The sequence below is a fragment of the Conger conger genome, chromosome 2 (genome assembly GCF_963514075.1).
Source record: "Conger conger chromosome 2, fConCon1.1, whole genome shotgun sequence".
Taxonomy (NCBI): Eukaryota; Metazoa; Chordata; class Actinopteri; order Anguilliformes; family Congridae; genus Conger; species Conger conger.
Window position 1 is genome coordinate 81,973,759 of NC_083761.1, and position 12,500 is coordinate 81,986,258.

At 50.2% G+C, this 12,500-nt stretch overlaps 1 protein-coding gene across 1 annotated transcript in view; it reads left to right on the plus strand.

Moving 5' to 3' along the window:
• Positions 1-12,500, plus strand: part of LOC133121365 (rho GTPase-activating protein SYDE1) — a 33,540-nt gene that overhangs the window by 17,586 nt on the left and 3,454 nt on the right. The window contains 9 exon segments of the mRNA XM_061230565.1: positions 1,355-1,680; positions 1,682-1,712; positions 1,714-1,783; positions 1,786-1,973; positions 1,975-2,194; positions 4,343-4,512; positions 4,514-4,573; positions 7,430-7,556; positions 8,096-8,277. Of these exon segments, the coding sequence (XP_061086549.1) occupies positions 1,355-1,680; positions 1,682-1,712; positions 1,714-1,783; positions 1,786-1,973; positions 1,975-2,194; positions 4,343-4,512; positions 4,514-4,573; positions 7,430-7,556; positions 8,096-8,277 (1,374 nt within the window).

Sequence of the window (12,500 nt, forward strand, 5' to 3'; positions counted from 1 at the left end):
GAAGCATCAATTGTACAGCGCTTTGGATAAAGGCGCTATATAAATGCCTGCCATTTACCATTTACCTTATTCACTCGGCTGTCGGCTGCCCCCACCATGAAGTGATGTCGCTCCTGGCCTGACACAATGCCACAGAACCAGAACCAGAACCAGACCCAGACCTGGATCACATGCAGAATTGTTTTGGACTCAAATACTTTTCTACGCTTTACTGAGTTTCTCTGTGTATTGGTCTTCTGTTCCTCTTGGATTTGAATCCAAAGCAATCGCGTATTTGATATCCAGGTCGGGACAGAACACAACAGAACAGGGGGACCGATGTGGTGTTTTGGAAACTGCATGTCACCTCCAGTCTCGACACAAAATGGAGTGTCCATGTTAGCTGTTGATTGCTATGATTTTATTATTCATTCATTAAATAATTAAGCTCTTAGGAATTGTCCATGCTACATACAACAAGCAGACCTTCGACACTCAAATGTAGCCATTTGCCCGATCATAGAATGGCAAACTTTGGGTACAGATTACAAAGGAGCTGCTTTAAAGTTTTTCTGATTTAAACACCCCTCAGTTGCAACATTCATATTGAGACCTTTAGTTTCATCCTGTTCAATTTAGTTTCCATGGTTTTTTAAAGTGGATTCAGGAACACGACAGTTATTGCTACATGTTATTTACTGTATATTTAGCCGATTCCAGTTCTCACCCTGCACGTGCCTTTCTTGGAACGGCACTTCCTGTCAGACCTAGGTGTTGGTAGTTGTGCGAGTCTCTGCACCCTTTCCAAAAATACTGCGAGACGAAGGTCACAGCGCCCATTCGGGTGAAACGGATCTGAGGTGTGGATGCATGCAGCTTAAAATATCTCAGAACATTCATTCACTTCTTTTTCCCCTCCTTCTCTCCCTCCCTCCCCCTCTCTCTCCCTCTCTCTTCCTCTTTCCTTCTCTCTCTCTCTCCCTCCCTCCCTCTCCCTCTCTCTCTCTATCCCCCTCTCTCTCTCTCTCCCTCCCTGTCTCTCTCTCTCCCTCTCTCCCCCTCCCTCTCTCTCTCTCTCCCTCCCTCCCTCTCTCTCTCCCTCCCTCCCCTCTCTCTCTCCCTCTCTCTCTCCCTCACTCTCTCTCTCTCCCTCTCCCTCTCTCCCCCTCCCTCTCTCTCTCCCTCCCTCCCTCTCTCTCTCCCTCCCTCTCTCTCCCTCTCCCTCTCTCTCCCTCTCTCTCCCTCTCTCTCTCTCTCTCTCTCCCTCCCTCCCTCTCTCCCTCTCTCTCTCCCTCCCTCTCTCTCTCTCCCTCCCTCCCTCTCTCTCTCCCTCCCTCTCTCCCTCTCTCCCTCCCTCTCTCTCTCTCTCTCTCAGATTTGCCCCGGCAGGCAGCGCAGGTGGAGCCCCAGCCGGCGGGGGCCGTCGCCGGGGGTAACGGCGCGGGGGCGGGTCCCTCGGACAGCCCCGGGTCGCAGAAGAGAGGGGGCGGGGGCCAGCGTGATGGACAGGATCAAGTCGCCGGGGACGGTGCGGAAGCTCTCCCTGAAGATGCGGAAGCTGCCGGAACTGCGGCGCAAACTGAGCCTGCGCACGTCCCGCTCCCAGCGGCACGCCCCGGGGGCCTCGCCCCCCCAGGGCGCCCGCGCGGAGGAGTCCTCCTCCAGCAACGTCATCAGCCGCTACCACCTGGACAGCAGCGCGCCCCGCCCGGCCCCTGCGCCGGCCCTCGCGCCCCCCGCTCCGCCGGCAAGGCCGGCTACCTGAGCGACGGGGACTCCCCCGAGCTGCTGCCCAAACAGGGGCCCCCCCCGGCCCCGCCCCGGCCCCGGCCCAGGACCCCGCCGCCTTCCGGCCCTACTCGCTGTCGGACCAGCCCCGCTGCGCCCAGCGCGTCTCCGGCCTGCTCACCGTGCACCTGCTGGGCGCCCAGGACATCCTGAAGGCGCCCAAGATGGACGCCGGCCGGGAGGTGTTCTGCGCCATCCAGGTGGACGGGGGTGACGCGCGCGCGCACCGCCCTGCTCACCTGCAGGGGGCGCTCCCTGCCGCTCAACCACACCTTCAACCTGGAGCTGGAGCGCGCGCGGCTGCTGAAGCTGGTGCTGCTCACGCCGCACCCGGCCTCCAGCGTGTCCTCGGCCTCCGGCGCCGCCGCCGCCGCCCGCAACCGCGTCTGCGGCCTGGCCGAGGTGGCCGTGCCACAGCTGTTCAGAGGTGAGGCCTGGGGGGGGGGGGCGTCCCCCACGCAAAAACCTGCCCAAGCTAGGTTCTGATGCGGCTGGTTGACCAGTTCAGACCAGCTCTGTACTCAACATGGTCTGACCAGCTCAGGTTGTGTTTTGAAACTTCAAACTGGTCATTTCAAACTGGTCATAGCTGTTTTTGACACTAGGGATTATGGTTATTTAGCTGATACTTTTATCCAAAGCAACTTAAGATTAAGTCTAATAAATACCTGAAGAAGTCACTGACAGTGTATTGAACTATATGCTATAAAGACTGGCTTAGTCATGACATAGGACCTTTCATTGCCAGTCATGAAAGCGCATTCCACTTCAGAATAACTGTGCTAGTGATGTGCGTTATGTCAGTGGAAGGAGATCAGCACCAGCTGTAATGGTCACGGCTGGTTTTGACAGACGTTATGACAGACAGTGATGTCAGCTTTACGGCGTGCCGGTCAAGTGTTCCCCTTCATTGGACTTTCTAGTGGAAACGGTGACTTCAGTCGTCTTGTGAGAATAAAGTCTTGGAGCTCTTAAACTCTGCAGTGGATAGAAACCCAAATGTGTCCCAGACGGGGCTTTATAGATCGTCTGTAGGTGGACGTGCAGCATGAAATAATCTCAGGCCTTATTTTGGTACTTCCTCTTCATAAGTGCGTGTTTTTAAAAGACATTTTTTAGTCTTGGGAGGCGTCTGCGATTCACCCTGTCCATAAATACTGAACGAATGTCACAGGAGCCATTTAGGATGAACGGACCTGAGAAACTCACTCACACTCACTCGCAGACACACACCTCACACACACACACACACACACCTCACACACACACACACACACACACTCACACACTCACACTCACTCTCTCACTCTCTCACGCACACACACACACACACACTCACTCTCTCACTCTCTCACGCACACACACACACACACACACTCACTCTCTCACTCTCTCACACACACACACACACACACACACACACCTCTCTCTCACACACACACACACACACACACACACACCTCTCTCACACACACACACACACACACTCACACACAGAGCTCAGAATCAGAAATAACCCCGCTAATTATCGTCTGCCGTGTTCAGACTTCCTCCTCACTTGTTTGCTTCACTGTGTGCCGTAGATTACTCAGGGGGTACATTCCCACCGTCAGGGAAAGGTCAGGCTTTTTAAGGAGAGCCTTTTAACATAAAGAGACAGACGGACAGCACATCTGGGTCGAATACGCACTTCAAATGCTTTGACTCTTTAGATGTCGGTAAACTTACAAAAAAAAAAAAACGGGAATTCACAGTTCATCGTGCTACTAACCCGCCGGGCGTCTATCTTTCATTCCCTTTATCGTTTGTGAGAACGGTTCTTTCACTGTGAAGAGAGGCTACAGTGGTACGGCCTGTAGTCTAGTTAACTGTAAGTCCTTTTGGATAAAGGTGGCAGCTGGATTTCTGTAATGTAGTGTCAAGTTTTTTTGAATGACCGTTTGACCCAGACTTTGCAGACGGGTGTGGACACCTGGAGTGGGCCACAGCCGTGTGCTGTGGGCCCTGTGGGTGTTTAAACGGGGCTTTACTGTACCCCACACTCCGCACTGCACAATCCACACTCCGCACTGCACAATCCACAATCCACACTGCACACTGCACAATGTACACTGTACACGGCACACTGCACACTACACACTCCACACTACACACACTGCACTCCACACTGCACTCTGCAGGGGTAGCTGGCCCTCCCCACCGGAGTCGCGACCCTTCGTTCATATTCTCAGCCACAGTGAAGTGCAGTATTTACCCATCCTGTTTTTATCATACACTCATTTATATTCCTGTCTTACCACTTCCTGTACTCCCTCCCTCTCTGTCATGCTCTCCTTCTCTTTCCCTCTCTGTCTTTCTCTCCCTCCTTCTCCCTTTCTATGTCTCACTCATTCTCCCTCTCTTCCCCCTCCCCCTCTCCCTCTCTCTCCTTCCCATCCCTCCCTCCACCTCTCTCTTCCCTCTCTCTCTCTCTCTCTCTCCCTCTCTCCCCCTCTCTCTCTCTCTCTTCCTCCCTCTCCCTCTCTCTCTCTCTCTCTCTCTCTCACTCTCTCCCTCTCTCCCCCCTCCCCCCCAGGCTCCCGTTCTCAGCAGCTGTGTGTGAGGTTGGAGCCGCGGGGGCAGTTGTACGTGAAGCTGACCCTGCTGGAGCAGTGGGACCCCCCCCAGCCCGGCCACAGCGCGCCCCAGCCCGCCAGCGTGTTCGGCGTGGTGCTGCGCCACCTGGTGGACAAGGAGGGCTCTGCACTCAAGGGTGCCGCTCATCATCCAGAAGTGCGTGGCCGAGATCGAGGCCCGGGGGCTGAAGGTGAGCGGGGAGGGGTGTGGATCTGGTTCTGGTTCTGGTTCTGGTTCTGGTTCTGTGCGTGGTACGCTAATAATGCGATGCATCGATCTTTAGGTGCCAGCTCAACTGCATTGATTTGAAATGTAAGAATCTATTTTAAAGAATCTACGTAAAATAACAACGTATGTACATCCGTACGTCAGCAGGACAGTGACTCCAAACCGACATCAAAATCCACACAGAGATGGTTTAAGTAAAAACAACAATCGTGTTCTGCAATGACCACCTGTGGGGGGGGGGAATATCAGTGAAATGTGTCAATTCAACCTTATCGATTTGGAATCAATTTTAATCTATTTAAAACGACAATTTCTAAAAGACACTTAAATTTGGCACTTCTTGAAAATAAACATGCCGGGAACTTATGTTCACTGTTGTTTTAATCGTCTATATTCCACTAATACTAAGTACATCGATTTCTGTCATCAGTGTATTGAATCGTATCAATATAATCAAATTGTGGTGACATGAGACATTTGTGTACTGAATTGTTTGCTTAAGGATTGTGATGGAGTTGAATTGCTCTGAGGTCAGAGATTTAAACCCCTCTAGTGTCCGGTGTCACTTTTCTGGTCCTCAGGTTTGGTAGTTTGGTGCGGGGTGTGGGGTGTACAGGGTGGTGCTGCACTGAAAATAAGATAAGAAAGAAGTCAGTCTTAACAAGTATCTTAGTCTTATATTTAGACTTCTTAAAATCTTATTTCTGTTACTTTTCTTTGCTAAATGACACAAAACAACTGCAAATGAGGCGTGTTAGGCAAACAGTGTCGTAAAACAAGTTAATATATTCTTCTTGAGGGGAAAAAAATAAAATAAATCTCAAGTCTTATTACAAGACTAAAAGCGCTCATTTTTTTGCAGTGTGGGGACCATGACCATCAGAACGCCTCGAATGTGATCGTTTGCAGCTGTTGTGGAAATGTAGTGTTATTGTTGTGATGTTGTTTATGTCTCCACTGCGAGGTGTTGTCTGAGTTCAACACTTTCCCTCCAAGTCTGTTTGTGAAAAACATTCGCGGCCTCAGTGTGACATTCCCGGCCGAACAGCGGCAGCCACACTTACTTGTGAGAGTTGAGCTCCGTCCCTGCATGTTACATTAATGGCATTTGGCAGACGCTCTTAGTCAGAGCGATGTACAACAAAGTGCATACCCATAACCAGGGATAAATGTGCGGAAAGACCCTAGAGGGAAGTACAATTTCAACTGCTACCTGGAGAACAAAGATATGGATTTTTTTTTTTAACAAACAAACAAACAAACCAAGCAAAAGTATGACCAAACCCCTTAACTAGCCAAACACTGCTTACCTAGCCAAACTAAAAATACTGATACGCAAAAAAGTTAATCACAGAAAGACAACAATTAAGGTTCACAGGGAGGTGGGGAGGGACGGGGAGAGGTGCTGCTTGAAGAGGTGCGTCTTCAGTTTGCGCTTGAAGGTGGGAAGAGATTCTACAGTTCTGACCTCAACGGGGAGTTTGTTCCACCACCGTGGAGCCAGAACAGACAGTTGTGAGCGTGAGGTGGAAGTTCGGAGAGGGGGAGGGGCCAAGTGACCTGGGGAGGCTGAACGAAGAGGTCTGCAGTTGAAATTGTACTTCCCTCTAGGGCCAAATGCCAATAATGTAATGTAATGTAATGTAATGTCTGGCAGGGGTGTAGTTAAGTGTGAATTTGCTGCATGAGTATGCTGTTCACGGGGACCTGAGAAAATGGACATTAGGAGAAAGACTGTGAAAGATTTGTGAGATCAGAGGAGGGAAGCAAGCTGTGGAATTAGTTGTAACTTACGTGACTTAATTTCCACAATGTCTTCTACCCGCGTATTTACACTAATACTCCCCTGTGCTTTGGCTAACCCACAGCCAAATGTGTTAGACTTGTGTGCGGCCTGTAGTGTAGTGGTTAAGGTAAGGACTGGGACCCGCAAGGTCGGTGGTAATGATCCCCCGTGTAGCCACAATAATATCCGCACAGCCATTAGGCCCTTGAGCAAGGCAGTTAACCCTGCATTGCACCAGTGGAGGATTGTCTCCTGCTTAGACTAATCAACTGTCTGGATAAGAGTGTCTGCCAAATGCCAATAATGTAATAATGTAATGCATGTTATGGTTATGGTTGCGGCTGCAGGTTGCGATTTCGATTTGCCTGTTGTTGTCGTTGCGTGTCATGGTTGCAGTCGTGTTTGCATTTGCCAGTTGAGGTTACTGTTGTGCTTGTGGTCGCGGTTAGTGGTCTGAGCAGCTCGTGCGACTCTCTGGCTCCCCCTGCAGGTGGGGCTGTATTACTGCAGCGTGTGACTCTCTGGCTCCCCCTGCAGGTGGTGGGGCTGTATTACTGCAGCGTGTGACTCTCTGGCTCCCCCTGCAGGTGGTGGGGCTGTATCACTGCAGCGTGTGACTCTCCGGCTCCCCCTGCAGGTGGTGGGGCTGTATCGGCTGTGTGTGACTCTCTGGCTCCCCCTGCAGGTGGTGGGGCTGTATTACTGCAGCGTGTGACTCTCTGGCTCCCCCTGCAGGTGGTGGGGCTGTATCACTGCAGCGTGTGACTCTCTGGCTCCCCCTGCAGGTGGGGCTGTATCACTGCAGCGTGTGACTCTGGCTCCCCCTGCAGGTGGTGGGGCTGTATCACTGCAGCGTGTGACTCTCTGGCTCCCCCTGCAGGTGGTGGGGCGGTATCACTACAGCGTGTGACTCTCTGGCTCCCCCTGCAGGTGGTGGGGCTGTATCACTGCAGCGTGTGACTCTCTGGCTCCCCCTGCAGGTGGTGGGTCTGTATCACTGCAGCGTGTGTGACTCTCTGGCTCCCCCTGCAGGTGGTGGGGCTGTATCGGCTGTGTGGCTCAGCGGCGGTGAAGAAGGAGCTGAGAGACGCGTTCGAGCGTGACAGCGGTGCCGTCACCCTGACGGAAGAGCTGTACCCCGACATCAACGTCATCACCGGTCAGTGACCCCACCCCGTCCAGCCAATGGGGATGTGGGCTGCGTGAGCCAATGGGGTTGTGGGATTCACCGATCAGTGGGGTTGTGGGATTCATCAGCCAATGGGAATGTGGGATTCATCAGTCAAGGGGAATGTGGGATTCAGCAGCCAATGGGGTTGTGGGATTAACCAGCCAATGGGAGTGTGGGATTCACCAGCCAATGGGAATGTAGGATTCATCAGCCAATGGGGTTGTGGGAGAGTTGGAGGAGAGGAGGGTAAGACAAAGGAGGGGGGGGAGGATGGAGGGGTAGAAAGGAGGTGCAGTGGAGGAAAGGGTGGTGGATGAACAGAGAGAGAGGACATGCTTGTTCTCAACACCATCCTGTAAGCGTGTGGAGTCTCAAAAGTTGTGTGGCCAGTGTGAGTCTGGATACAATCTCTCACATTTCTTAACTTCTGAATATTGTAAAATGTAGCTCTGCTTCGTCTTTCCAGTTGGGGTTTGGCTGTTGATTTATTTATATATTTATTTATTTATTTATTTATTTTTGGTCAGGCATCCTGAAGGACTACCTGCGTGAGCTGCCGTCCCCGCTGATCACGAGGACCCTGTACGAGGTGGTGCTGGAGGCCATGACCCTGCGGCCGCCTCGCGCTGCCCCCTGTGGGAGCAACGGGGAAGTGCAGCGGTCACACAGCACGGTGTCACTGCTGGAGTGCCTCCCGGAACCAGAGAAGGTAAGGAGGGTGTCTCTCTTTCTACCTGTCTCTGTTTCTCTCCCTGCGTCTCTCTCCGTCTCTCCCTGTTTGTCTCACTCTCTCTCTCTGTTTCTCTCCCTTCGCCTCTCCCCCTCTGTTTCTCTCCCTCCGTCTCTCTGTCTCTCTCCCTCTTTCTCTCACTCTCTACCTCTCACTGTTTCTCTCTCTCTCTGTTTCTCTCCCTTCATCTCTCCCCCTCTGTTTCTCTCCCTCCGTCTCTCTCTGTCTCTCCCTGTCTCTGTTTCTCTCCCTCCGTCTCTCTCTGTCTCTCCCTGTCTCTGTTTCTCTCCCTCCGTCTCTCTCTGTCTCTCCCTGTTTCTCTCTCTCTCTCTCTCTGTTTCTCTCCCTTCGCCCCTCCCCCTCTGTTTCTCTCCCTCTGTCTCTCTCTGTCTCTCTCCCTCACTCTCTACCTCTCACTGTTTCTCTCACTCTGTCTCTCTCTGTTTCTCTCCCTCCGTCTCTCTCTGTCTCTCTCCCTTTTTCTCTCACTCTCTACCTCTCACTGTTTCTCTCACTCTGTCTCTCTCTGTTTCTCTCCCTCTGTCTCTCTCTGTCTCTCTCCCTCTTTCTCACACTCTACGTCTCACTGTTTCTCTCACTCTGTCTCTCTCTGTTTCTCTCCCTCCGTCTCTCTCTGTCTCTCTCCCTCTTTCTCTCACTCTCTACCTCTCACTGTTTCTCTCACTCTGTCTCTCTCTCTCTCTCTCTTTCTCTCACTCTACCTCTCACTGTTTCTCTCACTCTGTTTCTCTCCCTCTGTCTCTCTCTGTCTCTCTCCCTCTTTCTCACACTCTACGTCTCACTGTTTCTCTCACTCTGTCTCTCTGTTTCTCTCCCTCCGTCTCTCTGTCTCTCTCCCTCTTTCTCTCACTCTCTACCTCTCACTGTTTCTCTCTCTGGTTCTCTCCCTCTCTTTCCCCCTGGTTCTCTCCCTCCGTCTCTGTTTCTCTCACTTTGTCTCTATTTCTCACTCTCTCTCTACCTCTCACTGTTTCTCTCTCTCTCTATCTCTCTATCACTCTCCTCCCATCCTCTCCCCCACCCATTTCCCTCTCACCCAGGTTATCTGAAGATAATGTGTTCTCAGTAGCGTAACCGGGTTTAAAGAAGGTCAGATAAGTTTGTTGCTGAGCAGAGAGGTGTCTGGAAGTTGACGACAGTTACACAACGGCGCCCTGATCGATCGCAAGACCCTTTTTTAAAATTACATCCAACATCCCTTGCTGGGACCTCCTGGATTTCATTTTGTTTCTAACATTGTAGCTTTTTATGGGTTTGGAATAATATTTCTCTGGCTGTGATTCAGGGGAGATTAAGGTTGGGGGAGGGAATGAGCAGCGAGGGGCGGGGGTGGGGGGTTGCCCAAACTAGCCGCTCTCAGCCTGGAGTTCTGGCCCGGGGCCACGGTACAGAATGTCTCAGAATTGCTCCTCAAACCGCTTCCTGTGAAGGACATTTTCTTGTTGGTTTAATCTGATATTTGTTTGTCTTTCGGTAAATTGAGAAACCTTAACCCTGTGAGAACGTCTCTGTGTAGTTTGCTTGTTTGCCTTTTGTTCCCTCGATACAAAATATTTTGGTTGCAGTTTACATTAATGTGGCCTCAGACGCTCTGTAAACGGGACCTTTGTGGCTTTCTGTTGGGTAAATACACGCTTATGTAACTGCATGGATGACAAATCGGTCTTAGAACCCGGCCTTCACTGTGAGTTATCTTGTCACAAGGTTTAGATTCATGCAAATTACTTGTTATTTGCGCAGTAGTAGCAATATGATTACATTTCCTACTGGTTAAACTGTGACCAGTATGCAGTAAAACTTTCATCCCTTCCTATCCCTTTCTTTTATCCCTTCACACCATCATCCCTCCCTCTTTCTCACAGTTAAACTGCTTTTAACTGACAAATGTAACTGTCAAAACTGGCCCAAGCTTCAGATGAAAAGGGGAAGAAAGTTTTACACACAAGACTATTTATTGCAACCAAGGAACTCAACCCGAATCACTTCAGTATATATACGGCTGCATGAATGGATACTGTACGATGTAAAAAATGTGAAAAGCTATATCTAAATATGAAAGTTATGTCTAAATGAAAGTGTCTGCTACAAATACCTGTAATATAGTGCAGTACTATTTAGCTTTTAGGCAACTAAGCAGTAGGCACACTTAGGGGTAGGAAAAGGCGAGATGAATGGCCTTTATGTTATATTATGTTAACTGCATAATTTCTCTTGAAGCAGTAAGCAAATTAGTTTTGAAGAATAAGGCATTTCTCTGATAATGTTGTGTTCCCCTGGTTACAGTTTACATCGTTGCATCGTAGCATGGGGCTCCCTGATCCTGGTGTGATCTCAGGTCCTGTGATTTTGGGAAAAGCTTTCTTTTGTGCAGAAAAAAAACAAAACAATTCCTGCTGTGGTAAATGTGTTTATCCTGAGCTCTTGGGTGGCAAATCCGGTGAAGCACACCGATGATGTGCCAGCTCAAATCCAGACTGCACATTTCTACATATTTCTTCTTCAAGGATCGAATTTCCCAAAAGTACCGCAATGCAGAGTACCGCAATGCAAGTTCTCTTTGGGCACAAATGAGTATGTCTTCCAAGCAAAAAAAAGGTACAAATGAATGGCATATTGCTGGCTAGGGGTCCAATATTATGTGCCTATATGTTGCCCAGTTGTTAGTTGGAATAACCAGTTTTCATCATCATTCGTACAGGTTGGGTTTGTGATCCTGACCGTACAATGTGCAGTCCAGTCCAGTCTGAGTGAATCATTGTACAACATTGCCCAGCTTAGCTGGAGGACTGCAGAGAGGGAAGTCCAGACATATGTGAGACTCACACGTTTTACTAAACGGCTGAATATAAACTGTGGTTGTTGTCGATGATGTTGCTGTAATGGCATAGTTCTCCATCTTGCTCTCTCCCTCTGGTGTGTGTGTGTGTGTGTGTGTCTCCTCTTATAGACCCTAATCTCACTGCAGGCAACACAGATACAGATAAAGGCTAACGCTAATTATCTACAGTAATTGGCTACAGCTGCTACTGCAGGCCAGCTAAACCCCTCCGCTCCCCCCCTCTCTCTCTCCCTCTCTCTCTCCCTCCCTCTCTCTCTCTCTCCCTCCCTCTCTCACTCTCTCTCCCCCTCTCTCTCGTCTTGCGGCTGACGTACACTCACTGAGCACTTTATTAGGAATACTGGGTGGGTAAGAAAACTGGGTAGGGCCTCCCCTTTGCTCTCAAAACCGCCTCGTGGCACGGATTCCACAAGATGTCGGAAACATTCCTTTGACATTCTGTTCCATGTTGACATGATTGCGTCACGCAACTTTTCTGCAGATCTGTCAGCTGCACATTCATGCTGCGAATCTCCCGTTCCACCGCATCCCAAAGGTGTTCTATTGGATTCAGACCCGGTGACTGGGAAGGCCACTGAAGAACACTGAACTCATTGTCATGTTCATGAAACCAGTTTGAGATGACTTTTGATTTTGGGATGTGGTGCATTGTCATGCTGGAAGTAGCCATTAGAAGACGGGGACGTTGTGGCCATGAAGGGATGCACAAGATCAGCTGCAATACTGAAATAGGCTGTGGCATTCAAGTGATGATCTGTTGGCATTAAAGGGCTCAAAGCGTGCATTACATTACATTACATTATTGTACATTACGCTCTTATCCAGAGCGACGTACAGTTGATTAGACTAAGCAGGAGACAATCCTCCCCTGGAGCAATGCAGGGTTAAGGGCCTTGCTCAAGGGCTCAGCGGCTGTGCGGATCTTATTGTGGCTACACCAGGATTAGAACCCCTGACCTTGCGTGTCCCAGTCCTTTACCTTAACCACTACGCTACAGGCCGTGCCAAGAAAACAAAATCCACACCATTACACGTCCAACACCAGCCTGGACTGTTGACACAAGGCAGGTTGGGTCCATGGACTCATGCTGTTGGCACCAAATGCTGACCCTGCCATCTGTGCGCCTCAGCGGAAATCGAGATTGATCAGAAAAGGAGGGAAAAAAAATTCGAAAATAAAAATTGAAGAAAAAAGGCATTACCACTCTCCACGGTCCAGAGAAAACCCGCTTATGATGAGTCGACAGTTCCGTTTGGGCAGGAAATTGGGAAAGGCAGTAAATGAATAAATAAGTATTTATGGAGCTGGAACATTTTTGGGGGTCTGCTCGTGAGATTTACC